This window comes from Manis javanica, chromosome 5, assembly GCF_040802235.1.
Source record: "Manis javanica isolate MJ-LG chromosome 5, MJ_LKY, whole genome shotgun sequence".
Lineage (NCBI taxonomy): Eukaryota > Metazoa > Chordata > Mammalia > Pholidota > Manidae > Manis > Manis javanica.
In genome coordinates, this window is record NC_133160.1 from 141,463,336 (window position 1) to 141,485,233 (window position 21,898).

The 21,898-nt window shown below is 32.5% G+C and overlaps 1 protein-coding gene across 3 annotated transcripts in view; it reads left to right on the forward strand.

Annotated features, from left to right (window-relative positions):
• Positions 1 to 21,898, forward strand: part of PDS5A (PDS5 cohesin associated factor A) — a 140,598-nt gene that overhangs the window by 52,956 nt on the left and 65,744 nt on the right. For 2 of the 3 annotated variants that reach the window (XM_037002743.2, XM_073237725.1), the window contains exons 3-11: positions 3,949 to 4,152; positions 5,258 to 5,344; positions 5,865 to 5,962; positions 11,192 to 11,318; positions 13,119 to 13,199; positions 15,379 to 15,519; positions 17,551 to 17,666; positions 19,627 to 19,721; positions 20,633 to 20,778. In XM_037002743.2, coding sequence (XP_036858638.1) covers positions 3,949 to 4,152; positions 5,258 to 5,344; positions 5,865 to 5,962; positions 11,192 to 11,318; positions 13,119 to 13,199; positions 15,379 to 15,519; positions 17,551 to 17,666; positions 19,627 to 19,721; positions 20,633 to 20,778 — 1,095 coding nt within the window. The remainder of the gene's footprint in view (positions 1 to 3,948; positions 4,153 to 5,257; positions 5,345 to 5,864; positions 5,963 to 11,191; positions 11,319 to 13,118; positions 13,200 to 15,378; positions 15,520 to 17,550; positions 17,667 to 19,626; positions 19,722 to 20,632; positions 20,779 to 21,898) is intronic. The other variant, XM_037002745.2, reaches the window with a different exon arrangement.

Here is a 21,898-nt window from a genome sequence, read left to right on the forward strand (position 1 = left end):
CTGTATTAACTTTCCAACCCGATAGTCATGCGAGTCTCATGAAAGCACTGTGAATTGTAGGTTTGTGCTCCCAGAGCAGATCTCTGGAGCTAGGCATTCCAGTCTCAAGCCTTCCACTCCCTCCCTTCTCCTTTTCTCTTCCTCCCGCCGGTGAGCTGGGGTGGGGGAAGGGCTTGGGTCCCATGGAGCTACATCTCCAGTACTTTCCCCGTTCGGTGAGGTCTGCTCTTTTCTCCGTGTGTGTGCAGGTTGACGCGTCCTCTTTCCTGTTGCTCTCTCAGGATTAGTTGCACCAACTGTATTTTCTAATTGTATCCAGTTTTAGGGGAAGCCTGTGTCTCTCCTTTCATGCTGCCATCTTTAATCCAATGACTCTATTGTAATGTTCTTTAAAAAAAAGAAGAGTTTACATGCCCACTTTGTGATATATGTTTGTCCTGTATCATGTGGTAAGTGTATTATTTTTGTTTTTATTTTTATATAATTTCAGTCTCAGAAAAGTTGCAAGTGTAGTAAAAAGAGCTCCTGTGTTCTCTGGATGTTAACGTTTTTCATCTTTACTTCAGTCCTTTTTCCCCCTTCCTATGCTGTCTGAATGAGCATAAAGCCATTTATAGCAAAAGCATTTAGTTCTTTTAAGATGCCTTTCCTAATGTTTGTATTTAGGCTCATAAGGGACACTGATTTACACTTATTCTCTTCTGTGTTGTTGTTTTCCGTGAGGTCATTCACACTATAGTTGTCTATATTTTATGACATTATATGTGATGCATCCCTTTCTGAAAGTTATGAAAACCTACCCAGTGAATGGCTTACTCAAGGACCAGATGTTCTCCTGTGTTACTGTTATTTTTATTAACTATTTTTGCTTCATCCAGAACTTTATTTCTTTTAACATGTTTTGATATATTTGTGTTTATTCCACTTGTTTGTAACATTAGTTAACATGTAGCTGAGAGAGCTGTTTCTCCAGTTTTAGAATTTTTTATACTGATTTTTTAAATTGTGGTAAAATATATATAACATAAAATTTACCATTTTAACCTTTAACCAATTTCAAGTGTATAGTTCAGTGGCATTAAGTATATTCACATTGTTGAGCAAACAGCACCATTCATCACTAGAACTGTCATCATATCTAACTGAAACTTGGTAATTAAACACAACACCATATTCCCTCCTCCTCCTGGTCATTGGTAACCATTGTTTTTTCTGTCCCTGTGAATTTTACTACTCTGGCTACCTTATGAAAGTGAAATCATACATCATTCCAAAAAGGATACAAGATTCTGGTAAGGAACCAATGTTAATATAGTGCCACAGTAAGGTTTCAATTACTTTCTTTTGCCACAACCCACATTAAGAGATCCACTTTCTCTATTACCATTAGTATGTATAATGTGGGGGGGGGCGCACGGGGAGGGCTGTGCAACACAGAGAAGACAAGTAGTGATTTTACAGCATCTTACTACGCTGATAAACAGTGACTGTGAAGGGGTATGTGGGGGGGACTTGGTGAAGGGGGGAGCCTAATAAACATAATGTTATTCATGTAATTATAGATCAATGATACCAAAAAAAAAAGAGATCCACTTTATATTAATCTGCCCAAACTTCAGCTAAATATTACCCTTGCCTTATGTGATGCAGTCTAATATTTTATTTTTTTTCATCATTTCTCTCCATGCTGGTCCTGATCCTGTCTTGGGACTATGTGACGTAAGACAGATTACCTACAAGTACACGACTTTCCTTGTCCAAAAACTTAGGTGATGATAGCACCTACCTAAAGGAAATAACATGAGTAAACCATTGCCATAATGATTTGCTTCAGAGCTCCACACACCTAATAGATCAGTCCAAATGGATGCATCTTTTTGTCTTTTAGTTCCTCAGCTTCAGGCTTTATCTTCTGAATCATTCTTAATTCCACGTAGGTAACAGTCTCTACTAAAATGTTCATAGATAACCAGAGATAATACCCGATAAATAGCTTACCAGGTATTAACTCTCACAGGGATGTTTGTACGTTAAAAGTAGATGCTCACTGACTAGTGACTGCATAACCAAACCAAGATATGAAGCTGTAACAGAAGAATGGAAGAGAGGGGCTTGGTATTTTGAACAGAGGAGCTTATACATATCTATACATACTTGTCTTGTTTGGGACTTTGCACCACTAAAGCCATCTATATACATTGGGGATTACTTTGTAGGAAGGTTTGATTTCACATTTGGTGTCTTTTCATAGAAACAGGATTATTCAGATACTCTTATTTCATGTGACAGGTCCCTTCTTCCAATGTATTATTATTAGGTTGAGTAATTCTCTGTCCTCTTTTTCATCCCTGAAATTGGTAATTTGTGACTTCCCATCTTATCTTGATTTATCCCTGTCAGTTTTATTAGTCTTTTCAACAATCAGCATATGTCATTGATTTTTCTCTTTTGTATTTGTTTTCTAATTCATTGATGTTTTTTCTTGATGTTATTCCCCCTTTGATTCTACTTTCCTTCTATTTCATTTGTTATTTTTCTGACATCTTGAGATGAAAATGTAGATCACTGGGTTTTTTTCATTCCTTCATTTGTGGTATATACATTTAAGGTTATAATTTCCCTTCAATACAGCTTTAACTGCATCCCACAAGTGTTTGTAGTTTGTATTTTATTGTCATTCAGTTCAGAATATTTTTGAAATTCCATTATGATTCTTTCATTGATCAGTTGAACTTCACTGAATACTTAAGGAAGAAAAATAAAATCAGTCTTATTATAAACTTTCCACATATTAGAAAAAAAGAAAGATCAATTCCTGACTTGTTTCTGCCAGTATAACCTCAGTATTGAAATGGCCATAGTTGTCTTAAGAAGTCATAGGTCAGTTTCTTTCAACAGTATAAATGCAAAAATTTAAACAATGTAATAGCAACTCAAGTCTATAATATACAAATGTACTATGATGTAATTCTATTTATTTTTGAATGCAAAGTTGGACTAGAATTAGATTTTAGGAATGCAAACTTGGGTTAAAATTAGAAAATCAGTAAGTGGGATTTACTCTTTTTAACAGAATTAGAAGGAAAATACAATCACCTCAGCAGGCACAGAAAAAAATTTGATGATGTTCAACGCTTATTCATGATACAAAGTTTTGGTAAAACAGGAATAGTAGCACAGCTTCAATATTTGACATTGGTGACCGCTAAGATAAAGTATGATTTATTTAAAGGATTTTGAAGGCATGAGGAAATGATCATGATTTGGTAAATTAATGAAGAATTATAGTGTGGTCTTTTGCATCTTTACAGAGAAAATAGCATAAAATACAAAAAAAATGTAGATAGTGGTTATATTCTGGGGTTGAGAAATTATGGCCTTTTAAGCTTTTGTATTTTATTGTGATTCTAAAATGTGCATTTGTTAATTTTGTAACCATAAATAACAATAGAGGTTATTTCATAATTAAAGCTTTTAATCAGAAGTACAACTACATGAAAATATTTAATCTTGGCTTTCTAATGTGAGTTGCAAAACCTATTGTGAAATGAAGTAGTAGTTTAAAGAGCCTAAATCAAGGTAGCAAGATACAAAAGACACATAACTGACAAGGTTGCAAAATACCAAATGAATTTGGTTGTATGTATGAGGCCAAGAACTTTTTACCTTGGCTAGATGTAAAATGAATAATGGGAGTCTTAAGTTCTTCATAAGTCTAGTACAAATGCAGTTAAGGTATCTCTGAGTAATCCAAAGTCAGTACTTGGTCATGCTGGTGATCTTCATCCAAATTCTTAAATGAAGATTTACAAAAATTTACTGTGAATCCTCTGATAGTAACTGATTTCTAGTTTGTGTTGTAATGGTGATGATTTTTTAAAAAAGGTATCCTCTGCTTATTTCTGAACATCAAGTTGATTATATTTTTCCTTTATACATTTTCTGCAGATGGTAGTAAAAACTTTTATGGATATGGATCAGGACTCAGAAGATGAAAAACAGCAGTATCTCCCACTAGCCTTGCATCTTGCATCTGAATTTTTCCTCAGGAATCCCAATAAAGATGTGCGTCTCCTTGTAGCATGTTGTTTGGCTGACATCTTTCGAATCTATGCCCCAGAAGCTCCATATACTTCCCATGATAAACTTAAGGTAAATACAATCTTTACAAAATTAGTTTACTTTTATACTTTAACTTATCTTTAGGAATGTAGCTTTCACATTATTCATCTCATCATCATAAGATTATATCATAAGTTGTAAAACAAACTATTTATTCAGTTAATTAATATTCATTGACTTATCCACAAGCATGACTGGTATTTTTATGAAGCATTGAAAGGTGCAGATCAAAACTAGTCCCTGTCTGCTTATTATCTAATCTTCAGGATAGTCCATTACAAAACCCAGTTGGCTGAATTGAAGGCATAAATAGTGGATTGGTGCCACTTTTTTAAACAGTAATGTAGCAGAATTTATGTATTCAAATGCCTATTTTTCCCTGTATGTTATTCTGCACACAAAACTATATGATCATCTTGGTGGTTCTGCCTTTGTTTGAAATATTTGAGGCACTCCTCATATGAATTGCTCTCTTGAACTAATAACAGATTTTAAATAATTTTTTTCTTGGAAAATTTTAACACTTCAGATTGCTTTCTTTTAAATAGTCCTAAAATCAGTTTGTCCCATATAGGTACTAGTTTGGGTTAAAACTTCTAAAGGAAGTTTAAGAAATGGAGCACCATCATTGTGAAAAAGTACTATCCTTGAACCAGTCTGATACTGTTTTGTTTCACACAAATTTGTAATCACACATCAAATTCAAAGCTAGGTACTGAAAATTTACTATTTACATGTAGGAACTAGTAATGGAAAGACTGATATCCAGGTCTTTAAAGTAAAGATAATTGTTTGCCGTGATGCAAGATGAAGATAGTGTAGTAGAAGTTCTGTAGTAGAAGAAAGGGTAAACAGGATACCTTATGGTTCTCTCAGAGTGAGAAAGCCTAAAAATCTGTAGCAGTAATAATCTTTGTTTTTGCCTCTAAAGTATGTAATTTTATGTGATTTTCTTTTTTCCAGTTTATTTTGAATAATGGACTAATCCAGTCCCTTCTCATTTGGCTGAAAGAGAATTTTTTAAAATTATAGTTTGTGTTGGAGAATATATATACACAGACTATTAGTGTATTGTGAAAGAATGATAATTAAGTATTTGTATCTAAATTAATGTATTTTATCATTTTTTTAACAGGACATATTTTTGTTTATTACCAGACAATTAAAAGGTTTGGAAGATACAAAGAGTCCACAGTTTAATAGATACTTTTATTTATTAGAGGTAAAAAAAATTATTTAACAAATATTATACTATTTCATGTAATAGAAAATTCTTTATTGTATCTTTTATAATGTAAAATAAATCTTTTTGGTTTTATACAAGGCCCACTTAACAAAATGTCTTTTACAATCCTTTGTTTGCTCCTCATATCCTGAAAAAAATTAAGTATATTCTTCTGGAAAAACTGTTAGATAATTTGAAACTATATTCATCTTTCTGTTTTTATTCTTCTCTAATCCAAAAGAGGATTAGGTTAAATTAATTTTCACTGCTCTTTATATTTACTATGTATGTGTGTCTCCTAACTAACAATTTAGTATTTTTCAATTAGAGAAGGTTAATGCCAACAGACATATGTCTTTTAAAAATCAAAGTATATGACTCCTTTAACAAGTGTAATTTTATATTTTGGTTCTTTATAAGCTTTAATATAGATTTCTAATTCTAAGAATTAAATTTTATTAATGAGTTTGCTTTTTTGTAACTATTCTGTATAGATAATTATTTTTATTTATTTAAGAATTTAGCTTGGGTTAAATCATACAACATCTGCTTTGAATTGGAAGATTGCAATGAAATTTTTATTCAGCTTTTTAGGACTCTCTTCTCAGTGATCAAGTAAGTTATTTTTTTAAGCCTCTCTTTTTCTTGCTGGGCATATTGAAGTATCTTGTATTATGCATATGCATTAAAATCTTTTACGGTTTTATAAGGAAATGTTTCCTTAGAAGACTTAAATGTGAAGAAGAAAATCAATTTGTTGCCTGAAAGCTGCCTTTGCCCTTATACTGCCATTTAAAAAGCCTATAAGTTACATTCGTTTGTTCTCATAAAGCAAATGGTATGAGACCTTACATAATGAAGTACTAAATTATGAGGTGGAAATTATAAGTATTGTAAATACTATTAGTGAATGCTAGGAGGCATAATAGCTCAGTGGTTGAGATGCACTGACTTTTAATTTTTCCATTTTAGGGCTAGAAAAAAATCTTAAGCCTTGTTCTTTCCTTATAGAAATTGGGAAAGTAATTCAAGGAAAAAGGAGTGTGGTGGATTGCCCAAGGACAGACTGCTGAACAGGAGAGCCCAAACTCTGATTTCAGTCCAGTGTTTTGTTTATATGTAGTATACCAAGCATTGTTATGAGAAATGTTAAACAGCATTACATTATATATAAACATAATATACCTTACATAAATTTTAATTTTTCTAGTAACCAGCACAGAAAGGTGGAAACAAATGAAATTTACTTCAGTAACATATTTTTCCACAATATCCAAAAGCATTGTTATTTCAACATACAGTTCTGTATATACATACCACAAGCATTCGACAACCAAATGGCTATTGGCTAATGGCTTCCATGTTGGACAGCATGCTTCTAGATTTTTTTTGGTAGATTTTTAAATGAGTATTGTATCATCTTTTCCTTTTCCTTAAATACAATGGTAGGAATAGAATTTAATATGGAATAAAGGAAAGAGTGAGCTGGTCTAGAAATAGAATCTTTTAAAGAGACTGCAGAAAAAAAGCTTCCTGTGGCAGCTAACTGAAGGCCCTTCAATAAGTGATAAAATATATAAACTGTCTTTTGTATTAGTTAGCTTTTGCTGTAGAACAAAACAACCCAAAACTTGGTACGTTAAAACAGCCATTTTATTTAGTGATTCTGCTTTGCAATTCAGCTGGGCTGGCCTTATTCCTATACTTGCAGTTGATTTGCAGGACATGTGGCAGTTGACTGAAGTAATATGATAGTTGGGTCAGGTCTCTCTCTCTCTTTCATCATCTGCCAGTCTAGCCCTGTCCTCTTCATCTACTGAGTGGGTTTCAAAAGTAGCAGGAAAGGGCAAACCCTACCACACAAACTCTTTTTAAACCTCTGCTCACTTCATGTTTAAGTTTCATTGGCCAAGCAAGGCACATATGCAAGTCCAGATTGAAAGACTGGTTAGACAGACTCATATGTTGATGGGAGGAGCAGAATTTTAAAGGCATGTGCATGCAGAGACTAGAACAATGAGGTGAGAACCAGTTTGTGGCCTTTGTTTGCATTCTACCACATTTTTGCAACTTTTTATTTTAAAATTAAAATCACCAACAGAATTTAAAAAACAAACTTCTGAAATTGTCATCATTTTGTATTCCTTGTGAGCTTAACTGTCCACCTAATTCCACTGCCCACTCTGAAATACTTCTTTCCTCTCACAATTACTTACACATACACCTTTCTTTGATTCTATTAATATTTCTGTTTCCTGAATCCAAATGTCTAAGTTTATTATAGATATAATTATGTAATTAAAGTAATTCACAATGAGGTATGAGTAAATAAAAGACTTGACTTTTGAAACAGGTGCTTATTGCTTTGTATTTACTGACACGTTTACTATCTGTTGTTACTTTCCTTCAATCTGAAGGACTTAAACATTTCCTGTAGTTCAGGTCAGCTGCTAGAATTCTTTCAGTTTTTGTAAGTGAAAAAGTCTTTGTTCCACCTTCATTTTTGAAAGTTATTTTCACTGTAAGAGTTCAAGGTTGATAGGCTTTTTTTTTTTTTTTTCCTTTTTTTCCACCCTCTTTCAGTACTTTTTAAGATGTTACTCCATCTTTTTCTGGTTTGCATTGTTTCTAATGAGCAGTTTTTGTCATTTTTAGTTTTTGTTCCTCTACATTTAATACATCTTTTTTTCCTCTGTGTTTAAGATTTTCTCTTTATACTGGTTTTAAGCAGTTTGATTATGATGTACCATGGTAGGGTTTTCTTCCTGTTTCTTGTCCTTGGGGCTCATTGAGCTTCTTGGATATGTGGGTTTACCCTTTTGATTACTCTGTGAGATGCCCAAAAAAATTCTGAGATTTTTCACTGTAGTGGGAGTATGCACTGTTGTAAGACCTTTGTGAGTTTCAGGTATTATTCCCTCTGCTCCTTTCAGTTGGTGCCTTCCCCAAACTCAGGAAGTTTCCTCACATGCCTGTGGTGATCACTAAGCACTTGAAAACTCAGATGTATCCTCTCGCCTGTTCTGAGTAGTTATCTCCCCTCTGGTATTCTGCCCTGCAGACCTAGTCTTCCCAGGCTCAGGAAAACCTTTAGGCCCTGCTATAGTTAGTTCCCTTCCCCACATTGCAGCTTGGAAACTTACCAGATAGTAAGTTGGGAAAATTGTAGGGTTTACCTCATTTATTTCTGTCTCACAGCAACATGTGTATGATGTCTAATGTCTGAAAACTGTTGTTTCATATATATTGCCCAGTTTTTTAGTTGTTTCAGGGTAGGAGGGTAAAGCCTGTTTGTGTATTACATCTTGACTAGAAACTGTGGACATTTTTTGTTGTTGTTGTTATCATTAATCTACAATTACATGCAGAACATTATGTTTACTAGGGTCCCCCCTTCACCAAGTCCCCCCGACAATCCCCATTACAGTCACAGTCCATCAGCATAGTAAGATGCTATAGAATCACTACGTGTCTTCTCTGTTTTGTACAGCCCTCCCCGTGCCCCCCCCACATTATACATGCTAATCATAATGCCCCCCTTCTTTTTACCTTCCCTTATCCCTCCCTTCCCACCCATCCTCCCAGTCCCACCCATCCTCCCAGTCCCTTTCCCTTTGGTAAGTGTTAGTCCATTCTTGGGTTCTGTGATTCTGTTGTTGTTTTGTTCCTTCAGTTTTTCTTTGTTCTTATACGCCACATATGAGTGAAGTCATTTGGTACTTGTCTTTCTCTGCCTGGCTTATTTCACTGAGCATAATACCCTCTAGCTCCATCCATGTGGTTGCAAATGGTAGGATTTGTTTTCTTCTTATGGCTGAATAATATTTCATTGTGTATATGTACCACATCTTCTTTATCCATTCATCTACTGATGGACACTTAGGTTGCTTCCATTTCTTGGCTGTTGTAAATAGTGCTGCAATAAACATAGGGGTGCATCTGTCTTTTTCAAACTGGAGTGCTGTGTTCTTAGGGTAAATTCCTAGGAGTGGAATTCCTGGGTCAAATGGTATTTCTATTTTGACCTTTTTGAGGAACCTCCATACTGCTTTCCACAATGTTTGAACTAATTTACATTCCCACTAGCAGTGTAGGAGGGTTCCCCTTTCTCTGCAACCTCGCCAACATTTGTTGTTGTCTGTCTTTTGGATGGTGGCGATCCTTACTGGTGTGCGGTGATATCTCATTGTGGTTTTAATTTGCATTTCTCTGATGACAAGTGATGTGGAGCATCTTTTCATGTGTCTGTTGGCCTTCTGAATTTCTTCTTTGGAGAACTGTCTGTTCAGCTCCTCTGCCCATTTTTTAATTGGATTATTTGCTTTTTGTTTGTTGAGGTGTGTGAGCTCTTTATATATTTTGGATGTCAACCCCTTATTGGATCTGTCATTTCTCCCATATATTCTCCCATACTGTAGGGTACCTTTTTGTTCTATTGATGGTGTCCTTTGCTGTACAGAAGCTTTTCAGCTTGATATAGTCCCACTTGTTCATTTTTGCTTTTGTTTCCCTTGCCTGGGGAGATATGTTCATGAAGAAGTCGCTCATGTTTGTGTCCAAGAGGACAGTATTTTTTTAAGTGTGTTTTCATCTCTTTTCTTAGTCTATTTCTGTTCCCAACTATGTACAGATATCTACTCTCTTCAGTTTTTTTGCATCAAGCTGAATATCTCTTTTCTTTCTATCCTGCTCACACTCCCTTCTATACAAACACACACACACTCACTGTATAATTTATCCTGCACAACCTTGGCCTTTAAAAAAACAAGATATTTGGAAGAGGACATGCAAAAGAGGGATATCTTTCTAAAACTTGTAGAAAATTGTGTATCTAGTGATATGACAATTTCTCCACTAAAAATTTTTATCTTTGCATTTACCACTAATTGCCCAAGAGGTCTATTATATGTTAGTTCAAGTTACTTATTTTTTTAAATTACAGGGTAAAGATACATGAATAGTATTTAAAATGTAATTTAGTCTTGATTTAAATTCTCTGTATCTATAGTAGTATAACTAAATTATATCATATCTCTTGATTTGTCTTTGTATATGTATTCTGAAAAATGTGAAAATGGAGAAGTTTTAGTTAAGATACAGTCAGAAAGAGAAAAACTTAGATGTTTCACTAGTTATAACACTTTTTGTAGCCAGTCTCTTTAGGTAAAGACTGTCAGCAGTAGACATATTTATTGAGGAGGCCTACAGTTGACTCTTCACAGGCTAAGGAAGCTGGACTCAAATTCATGATGACATTTTCAGAACCTTGTAGGCTTAAGTTTTAATAAGCATTTTATATCAGACATTTGATTTTCAGTATTAGTGAACTAAAATTACCCCAGTGGCAAAGATACATAGCAAAAATCGATTGAATTGACTTAGGCTCTTTTGGTGTTTATGGTTTTATTTTGGGGAATGTAGTAAGATCTAAAGGATAAAAAGGATGAAAACTGTCTTCCTTTGTTATCTTGTGCATTTTTTGTTTCCTTCCTTAAAATTTTATCACCTTTTAAAATTGGGGGTTATATAAGCAAAGATATAAGTGAGCCTTTCTTTGAAGTTGACATTTTTGTTTGGTTGTATTTAACTCTGAATCCTAATTGTGTAGGGACTGACTTCATTTTTAAAGTCTTTGTTTTTGTAAAATACAACAATACCTTAGAGCTGTTGTATAATCAACAGAGGGAGAAGGTAAATAGAATAGCCAAAATATCTTTGCCATTATTGGCATGGTTTTCCCAAATAAAAACCCTTTTATATCTGAGGTAGTTGTTTTAAACTGTGAGGTTTAATTGTTTTTTGTAAGCCTGAATTTTTTTTCTCTTCTTCATTTTTTGTTTTTAGCAATAGTCACAATAAGAAGGTACAAATGCACATGCTAGACTTGATGAGTTCTATCATCATGGAAGGTGATGGAGTTACTCAAGAATTATTGGACTCCATTCTTATTAACCTCATTCCTGCACATAAGGTCTGTGTAATATGAAGATATTTATTAAAGCTAGTAGTATACATATGGAAAATAATTGTTCTTCACCATTTGCAATCCTACATAGTTATTCTTGCTTGTCATTCTCCAGCACCAAACAAAATTGAGTTAACACACATCAGTCTTGTAGCTATTATTGTTTTCAGAAGTTAATATTGAATAACATAAATATTGTGGGAGACTTTCATTCAGGTAAGTGCTACCTACTTTCTGGAAAACTAAATGTGTTCCAAATTCATCACTTTTATCTAATCCGGGAATTATAAAGAGTACTGTCTTAGTTAGTTTTGATTTTGGGCGGTGGGGGGAGAGGAAAATGAATTTTCTCCTTTGTAACATGGATGTGGAGGATAGGAATTTCTATTCTCAGAACCCATAACCTAAATTTTTCTTAGACACTTTCAGAAAAAGATTTGGGTAGAAAGAGGAATTGTATGGTTTATGTTACGGGACAAGGATGATTCAGAGCTGTATATTCCTCTCCTTTTCCTTTTTTTGTTTCTTTATGCTAGGTCCTCCCTAGAAGCTGAAGGACTTAGCTCCCCACGTTCCACCACTGGGCTGTATTCAGGCCTACCCCGTTGTTGATATTTTACCCATGCTCTTTTCCTGTAATAGTTCAGTGACTTATTATCAGATGTTAGATGAACAGTCTGTCTAATTATACTTACTCACATTAAGATATAATTAATTATAAATTATTCTTCTCTTGGTTCTGTGACTCTAAATATCATTGGCATTTTATGAATTCAAATGAATTTGTAATTGGTCAAAATTTTGAGAGTATGGCAAAGGGGAGAAGTATATGTTAATGCAAAGAGAGGAAAAACTTTTAAGAGGAATAGATAGCATATTTGGTGTTTCTATTCTAGTTTGCAGTTTTATGAGTAGGAAATATACCCTTAAAGGAAATAGAAAGGTTTTCCAGGTCTACTACTGTCAGAACACACATTGATTAGACAATGAAGTACTGCCTTAATTTTGAGCTAATCTTATCCTTTTGGCAGTGGAATGAAATCTGGGAGCAAGGGTCAAATCTGATCCCCTGCCTATTTATGTAAATAAAGTTTTATTAGAAGACATCCATGCTCATTCATTTTCATTTTGTCTGTGGCTGCTTTCATGCTACAGCAGCAGAGCTGTATAGTTAGAGCAGTGACTGTATAGTTCACAAACCTTAAAATATGTACCATCCAGCTCTACATAAAAAGTTTGCTATTGACCTTGAGTATAGGGTTTCCTAGCCTCTTTTTGGGAGAGGTGACTGTATCTTTTCTTACAGTCTTTCTCAGAGTCTTTAATTTGTTACAGTGCATTGGGAATCTGGAGGAGCAAACACAGTATTCAGCATTTCAAAAATATAATGGAAAATTTTACTTGGAATGCTTTCTTGTCAGAACACACATTAAGTAGACAATGAAATACTCAGGATGGTGGGTTAGAGAAGGTTATGTGTGTGTGTTTGTTTACTGCAATTGACGGTTCAAATGATTAACAAAGACAACCAAAAAGACTTAGGTCCATTTTGAGTTTAATAAAACTAAACTTAAATAGGGTTGAACATTTGACTAGCTAATCTATTTTAGTTTTTGATTCATAGTTGGATTGCAACTTTGACATTTGGGAACACTTTACCAAAGGATAGTGGGTAAAACTTTGAATTGGATTCACTTCTGTTTTTTTGTTTCATATTTTATAGATATGAAGACTGTAGTGTTCTAATGGTGCTATCATAAATTCACTAATTCATTTGTAACTCGGCATATTTTTATTGTGTTTCAGAACTTAAATAAACAGTCCTTTGACCTCGCAAAAGTCCTGTTGAAAAGGACAGTCCAGACTATTGAGGCATGCATTGCCAATGTATGTATTTCTGTCTATATTTATTCCATAATTGTGTGACTCTTAATCCATAGTACTAATTTATCAAAACCTTTCACATATACATTTGTCTAGCCTATAATTTCATCTATAAAAAAACTGATATGACCAAGTTGACAAAATACAGCATATCTTTATAGGCTTTATTGGCATTTTTAAGTGGCACAAGATGATGTTTACTTCATGAAAACTTGCCTACAACTCCAACTCCCTTTTCTATTACCTTGTGTTTATGTTTATCTTTTTATTACGTGGATTTGCTAATCTCTTTCACATTTTTCCCTTCATTTTTATCTTTGGCTCTGTGTCTACATTAATTTTCCTCCTTGTGTCTTTAATTCTTCTGAAACCTTTTGTTTCTCCCTCTTAAGTAGTTGTTATATAGTAATAAAATTACTTTTTTTTTTTTAACTTCATTGAATGGAAGGTTTTTTCCTAAAAAAATCAATTAAGTAATATAGAAGAGAAAAAGAATATTTATAATTCTACTTTAATGTAGGAACTAATTCCATTGTTGCATATTTGTTCACACTCAAACCTATTTTTTCACATACTCTGTAAAATTTTGACTTTTCTTCATTTAAATATATTTCCATATTTTGACATTTAATATGGGCTATACATTAAATATAACATTTAATATGAACTATAAATGTTCCTTTGAACTGACATATACTCATAATTTTTTTTTTTGAGAGGGCATCTCTCATATTTATTGATGAAATGGTTGTTAACAACAATAAAATTCTGTATAGGGGACTCAATGCACAATCATTAATCAACCCCAAGCCTAATTCTCAACAGTCTCCAATCTTCTGAAGCATAACAAACAAGTTCTTACATGGGGAACAAGTTCTTACATAGTGAATAAGTTCTTACATGGGGAACAGTGCAAGGGCAGTCATATCACAGAAACTTTCAGTTTTGATCACGCATCATGATATATTCATAATTTACCTATTTCCCTGTTGCCTTGTATTTAGATTTTTTTCCAGTATATTCCTTTAGTAATTATCTTTGTGAATGTAGCACTTATCTGTTATTGGGTTATTTTCTACATATAAAAACCCAAATGAGAGTACATTAATTTTAAGTGGTATGACTTACTGGTATTATTTACTGATACTTAAACATGGTAAAAAAAAAGTTTTCTCAAATAGTGCAAAAAAACAGTGAAAAAGTGTCTTGAATCTGAACACATTAGTCTCAATTCTCAGAAATAAGTATCACCAATAGATTTTCATATATCCTTCCAGAATTAGTGGTGTGGTGTGGTGTGGTGTGGTGTGTGGTGTGTGTGTTGTGTGTGTGTGTGTGTCTGTCTGTCTGTCTGTCTGTCTGTGTCTGTCTCTGGGGGAATTTTGTTAAAACTATTTTCCTTTTTCTTTTCAAGGTCTATGTAGTAAATATGAATATTTTCTAACTCTGAATGTATGTCGCTTTTTAAAAGAAATATATCATTTGATGATACTACTAGAAATAAATGGTATGCTAGTATCTATTGCATATAATTGCCCCTTAGCATTTTTAAATTTAATGTCATTTTCCTAAGTGTGTATTTGTGTTGTCAGGGAGTAGAAGTATATTTTAATTTCTGCTCCTAATGTTATTTTTTTTCTTTCTAGCACTCTTTCAAATTATTTGTATCATCACCTTTTCCTTTTTTTTGTCCTCTAAGTCAAAATGTATTTAGCTTCCTCTGGATATTTTATAAAAAAAACAAAACTCATCTCCCACTTTTAGATACTTTTTATTACTAAACTCATGAAAAATTAGACAATCAAAAAGATTGAGACTTTAAAAGTTTTCTCTGCTATGAGAAAATTTCTCTATAAAATTCTCTATAATGAATTACATGATTTATCTAACTTGTATTGTTTTAATGAAAGTTAAGATTCCTAGAAATGTCATTCTGTTTTGAAAGAAAGCTAGCAACCCAATTGTTTTTTTTACCTTTCTCCCTATAACATTCATATTTTGGTATTTAGAGGTTTATTTCTTCCATCTTGCTGACTGTCGTATCATATAGGTCTTGAAACATCTGTTTTATCCTCTTCAGTTTTATTGTAATGCTTAATTGATTGTTTTTTTAACATGTTTATAAAAATCCTATCCAAGTTTTTTAATGAAATGGGTATTTTATTTTTAATATCTCCTATAGTTTTTCAATCAAGTCTTGGTGCTGGGAAGATCTTCAGTAAGTGATTTGTCAGAACATGTATTTGATCTGATTCAGGAGCTTTTTGCAATAGATCCTCATTTATTATTGTCTGTCATGCCGCAGCTTGAATTCAAACTGAAGGTAGGAATGACTATAATTTTTAAACCCTTTAAGCTTCAAGAGAAAAATACATATCACTTAGTTTTCTCTAATTGTAATAGGATAAAATGAGAGTTCAATTTATCTTATATTTAATTAAGAATACATTTTTTAATCATTTGAATAAAACAGTATCTCTCCTCTGGGTGATAGGAGAATTTACATTACAAAATTATAACATACCCAGTTGTTAAATATCTGATATATGCAGTGAAAAAACGATAGATATGAAAAGTGGTATTATCCCATAAGGGGTTGACATCCCAAGTATATAAAGAACTCATAAAACTCAACACCAAAAGTACAAATAATCCAAATAAAAATGGGAAGAGGAACTGAATAGACGTTTTTTCCAAAGAAGACATAAAGATAACCAACGGACACATGAAAAAATGTTCAGCATCACTAATCATCAGGGAAATAAATTCATATCAAAAGCACAATGTGATATCACCTCATATCAGTCAGAATGGCTAGTATCAAAAAGGCAATGAATGTTGGCAAGGATATGGAGAAAGGGAACTCTTGTCACTGTAGGTCAGAAGATAAACTGGTACAGCTATTATGGAAGACAGTCTGGAGATTCTTCAAAAAATTAAAATAGAAATATCATTTAATCCAGTAATTCCATTTCTGGATGTTTACCAGAAAAAAACAGACACTAATTTGAAAAGATATATACACCCCAGTGTTTATTGCAGCATTTATTTATAATAGCCAAGACATGGAAGCAACCTAAGTGCCCATCAATAGATGAATAGATAAGAATAGGTAAGGAAGATGTGGTACATACATAACAATGGAATTTTAGCCATAAAAAAGCGAAATTTTGCCATTTACGATATTGATGGATGGTATTAATTAAATTTGTACTTACTCTAATTCTTGATGTTTAAGGATTGATTTTTCTTTAAAAAGAATCATTTTGGTTAGTCAGTGGGACTGAACTAAAAGATGGCACTAATCTGCATTGTTGTCATATTGCTGGAAAAAAACATGGTCAAAGAAAATCTTTTTTGTAATTATAAGTGTTAAAGCTTGATACAGTTTTCATTTTTACATCTTTAGTAAGTGTGCATGTTTAACCAGAATACCCCTATTTCTGAGAGTTAAGACATTAGGAAAAGACTGTATCCCATGGTCTTTATTTTTAATTTACTGCCTTCCCATGAGTATTTGCTTGTTGTATTTCTGGTATTGCTTTAGACACATTTTATTTGAAAACTTAAGACAAATAGCAATTGCTTTTAGTAATTGCTTTTATTTTCTTAGTGAATGTGTGATTTTTTTAAAAAAGTTCCATGCACCATGTGGTTTCAGAAAAAAAATTTTATATAAATACAGCATTAGTAGTGAAACTGGAACAGAGTTTTCATAGCAAATAGTGATTCAACATAAGAAAATAAGAGGCCCTTTTGGAAAAAAAACTTCAAACTTAAGTTTTGCTTTTTTGTGTCTTTTAGTTACTTAACCTTGTTGATCCTCTTAAGTTTCTTACTCTTCTACATAGATGTTTTTTCCTGAAGCATGACATTCTTTAGTGACATTCTCTAGTTCGTAGGGAATCCTTGATTAAAAGTTTAAATATCAAAACCTTAATTGATATGGGTTTATGATGGAGCTCACATTACAGGAAATATTTCTTATAAAGAAAGGTCACTAGGGTGGGAACATGCACAGTTTCTTCCTTCACAGAATTTTTTTCTAGGGATTTTAGAGAATGTTAAAATTGAATGACTACCTTCTTATTTCTACTATAATCTGTGTAGATTGCAAACCAGCAATGAAGTTAGCATAAATTAGCAGTTGAGAGGGTGTGAAATAAGGGCAAAGAACCAGATGATATAAGATGAAATCAAATCAATTTTTGCATAGTAAATGAGAGATATGATAGTTTAAAGTTCTTGTCATTATAAAGTTCTTAAATTTGTAACTTCTTGGGAACATTTTATGTTACTTCCTCTAGTCTGATGAATAAATACCCAGCTTCATTTATTTTCCCTTTTTCCTTAGAGCAATGATGGAGAAGAGCGATTAGCTGTTGTTCGTCTCTTAGCTAAATTGTTTGGTTCTAAAGATTCCGATTTGGCAACACAGAATCGTCCTCTTTGGCAATGTTTTCTTGGACGGTAAGAGAAGATACAATTTTATGGATTCTGACTTTCATGTTTTGGAGGCTAGTGAGTATGGTTCCACTTGATTAAAAACCACACATACCAAAACTATAGTTGATATGTATTTGCATCTTTAGTGTCTGCATTGCTGTCTTTCCTAAAGAATAATACAGTGTAGGACAGATTTTTTTTATGAAGAAAGCTTATTTTTTACCCACATAAGACTTCAATCTTTTTTGTGCTAAAAAAAGTCTTTAGAGTAAATAGATGGGCAACATCTGAAAATGTCCAAAGTCTTAAGATTTTTGAATAAATTACAAGACTGAAGACAGTGGTCCAAGCCATGCCATTTTTTAGTCCAGTAATTTATTCATTTACTAATGCTTATTTTTTAGGTCAGTAGGTTATCTGATTAATGATGTATATTTTGAACTAATTTGATAATATTGTATGATTTTGAAATTGGAAATATCATTGCTGTTCATTCAGGTAGTATTCAGCATTCCTTCTCAAGAACTTAGAATTATTACATTCTATTCAACTTGATGGTAAAGTTGAAAATCTATGAAATTTATTGAATTCTTCCTCGCATTCTACTTACATTTTCTTTGCCTCAAACATTGATTGAGAAGTTGGTTTTTACTATTACTTTTCTAGAGAAGGTTTGATAGTCATCATTGCTTAATTAACTGATTGAGAAGGCAGGCTCTGAAATTTTCTTAAAGTAAATTCACTATAATAATCCTAGGTTAAATATTAAAATGAAACAAAGAACTCTCTGACAACGACATAATAATATCTTGAGTTACTTGCTTAGAACAGGCCATTTTGAAGGTCTTAATAGAAATAAATGCTTGAATTTTTTTGAATTTAGAATACAGGGAGTGATTCTGTCCTTGACTGACTTCAGTATTTATAGCAAAAATTGTAAGCAAAACTGCAAGATTTCTCAATTTTTCACCTAGGTTACGTATATAAACTAAATCTTGTTTAAAAAACTTATAAAAACTAAGTAAGAGGCTTCTTGCATTCATAATTTTACATTCACTGCTATCTCTAACAATGGGTCTCTGATTCATAGAAACAAGAAGTATTACCAGTCTGTCTGTTTTGCTATATAGTAGTATTTTCCTTAATTATTTAGCAATAAGTGTTTTATGCTTTGTAATTTACTTGATCCTAAATGATATTTTCATATCTGGCAGTTAGAAAATTATAAATTCTAAATGCAAGATTTTATTTAAATATGACAATTATCTCTGGATAAGAAAGTAGGAGGCCATGGACATTAAGACATTTATTAAATAACTTTATTTTAATTGGTTATTTTATGAGATTACTTCAAAAGTAAAAATATTTCCTGCTCTTTAATTGCCCAATAATCGTAAATTTGACAGTTGCTCAGCTTATTTTTATTATGTGCAGTTTTAAATCTACAAATGGTGTTTCATATTTCTTGATTCTGATAATATACTAGACTTTTAAAAGAACATTTTAATTTGAGTTGATCCTGACCATATGAAATTTGTTTGTTGTAAGGCAGTATTTTATGCACTTATCTTTGAACTTTTTATCTGCCGCTCATATATAATTTGCTGCCTCACATCCCCCTAGTATTTTCCTCCTATAAAATTTTTTCAGGTAGATTTTGTGTTTTGGATATTTTTTGTTAGTTCAGTAATGTAATTCTAAGTTCTTAAATTTCAGTATCTACAAAGTAGGCATTTGGGGTAGGAGGATTTGTTTATATTGGTTTTTGTTTTGGCATGGTAAACAAATTGTTTTAAAAAATGTTTTCGTGAAATAATCTTTTTACTTTATATTCTTCCTTCAGAATGTATCAACTGTCATAATAATCAGTGTATTTTCTAATTGGTAACTCTTCTTTATAGGTATTTACGTAATGTTAAGTAAAACTATTTGAAAACAATTATTTTGCCTTATAAGTAATATTTATTAATCTTTTTTTATGTAGATTTAATGACATCCATGTTCCTGTGAGATTAGAAAGTGTGAAATTTGCCAGCCACTGTCTAATGAATCACCCAGATTTAGCAAAGGATCTCACAGGTAAACTTGCTCATTTATTACAAATATGAGAGTAATCACACAAGTACATTTTAGCTGTGGCCTTTGACCTTAACTTCAGTTTCTGAGTAGGTTTTAATTCTGGCACTATTTCAGGTCTATGTCAGTTATGGACTAGTAAGTGATTTCATGTTTATACAATAAATTACATTTGAAATCTCCATCTTGGAATCTTTTGGGAATTTTTGGAAATCATAGTTTGAGTAAGTAGACTCTTATGGCATTGTGTTGAGATACGAATTATTGTACCTATATTACAAAAAATGTAGTAACATATCCAGTAATCAGTGGGAAAATGAATATCTTCTGAACTAGTCTCACTCTTCACTTAAACACAGAGCATTTGAGCCTACTTATTGGGTAATAGCAAATAAATGGCTTCTATCAAAGAGCTATTAACCAAAAAAAGAGGAAATAACATTCTTCTGATTTTGTATTGTAATTATTTAGGAATTTTGTTTAGAAGTCATGGCATGTTATTCTATATTTATATTGTATAATGTGCAGATATATACATATCAGTGAACTCGATAAAAGCATTTTTATTATTTTTCTTTTAAATTTTAATTTGTGTTGTAACTTAAATTCTAAGCTATGTAAATCAGATACTGCATTGTGATTTGCCTTTTCCAGAATAGTAAAATATTCAATGTAAAATACATTATTTATTATGATGTCACTGTGCAATAGTAGTAAATAATATGGTATAGTTTATTTTGTGTCTTTATATAGAGAGTATTGCCACCTCAAAAGTTAAGTTGTTTGAATTCATGCCACATTTTATAAACATTGGTTTAGTATAGACAAAACCATGAAATACTACTCTTTACTGTCATTCTGAACATGACAAATATCAGTTAACCTTTAGTATAAGTTTTTTTCTCTTATTACAGAATATTTAAAAGTTAGATCCCATGACCCAGAAGAAGCTATCCGTCATGATGTCATTGTTACTATAATAACAGCTTCCAAAAGAGACCTTGCTTTAGTAAATGATCAGCTGCTTGGTTTTGTAAGGGAAAGAACACTGGATAAACGGGTAAAATCTGAAGAATTTTATTCTCTTGTAATTTACTGTGCTTAAATTGTTTGCTAAATACAATAGATATTATTTCTTAGTATATTTAGCTCTTTGTGAAAGTCAACCTAATACAATACCAAATAAAGAGCTAATAGTTTTTATATTTTTGAGTACCTTTTAATTTTCTTTACAAATAAATATATTGAATTCTATAGCTTTTCAAGTCTTAGGCATGGGTTTGCCTTCTAGTTTACCTTTATAAAAAGAGCATCTAAATTAAAGTTTTATTTTGCCTTTTCACTTACCTAGTGAGTTTCAAAAGAACATTGATCACCTATATTTATTTCTTATACTTAGCATTTTCAAAGTGACTACCTGATATAATTTGGCTAGGTCTGTCTTTCATTGTCTAAAAGAATATCATACTATCAAAGTGATATTTCCACATCACTATGCCAAGCTAAAGGTAGAAATGATGGTTGTATGTTTAATATTTTTGTGTGATTTCTTCCATGTGGGCACCGTTGCAAATATGGGTTGATATGGAAAAATAGCACCAAGAAGAGCAATAGTAGTTGCTAAAGAATAGTGTCAACTGTAAGCAAGAGACAGACATGCAAGGCAGTCTGATTAAATATGCTGCTTATTCAAATATTTAACAAAGGTTGCCATTACAGTATGTTATTTTAGGGGGACATAGTTGAAAATCTGTCTTCCTAAAACCAATGTAGTTCCCTATAATTTCAGGGTAGGAAAGCAATATTTATTGGTTATGAAATATAGCAAGAGGTATTCTTTAAGTTCTTACTTTTAAAATAGTCATTGGAGGCAGATATGTAAAGTGGACACTAACTTTTTCAATTGTGTCAGGATTCTGACTTTGCAGAGTTCTTTCCCCTTGGCTTTAATTTAAAAAAAAATACACTCTCTAATGATTAGTTGGTAACTCCCCCACCACACACACCCAATTTAACCTATTGCCATTTGTATTATTTCATCCTTTTAGAAACATTTCACTCCTACTTTTGTCAATGTTTGTTTATAGTTTCAGAGTTGAGTGAATCAGCTTCCTAACTGAGACTGTCTGATATGGTCATAATAGCAGCTACTGGACATTTTAGGACCTGGATTTTGGTAA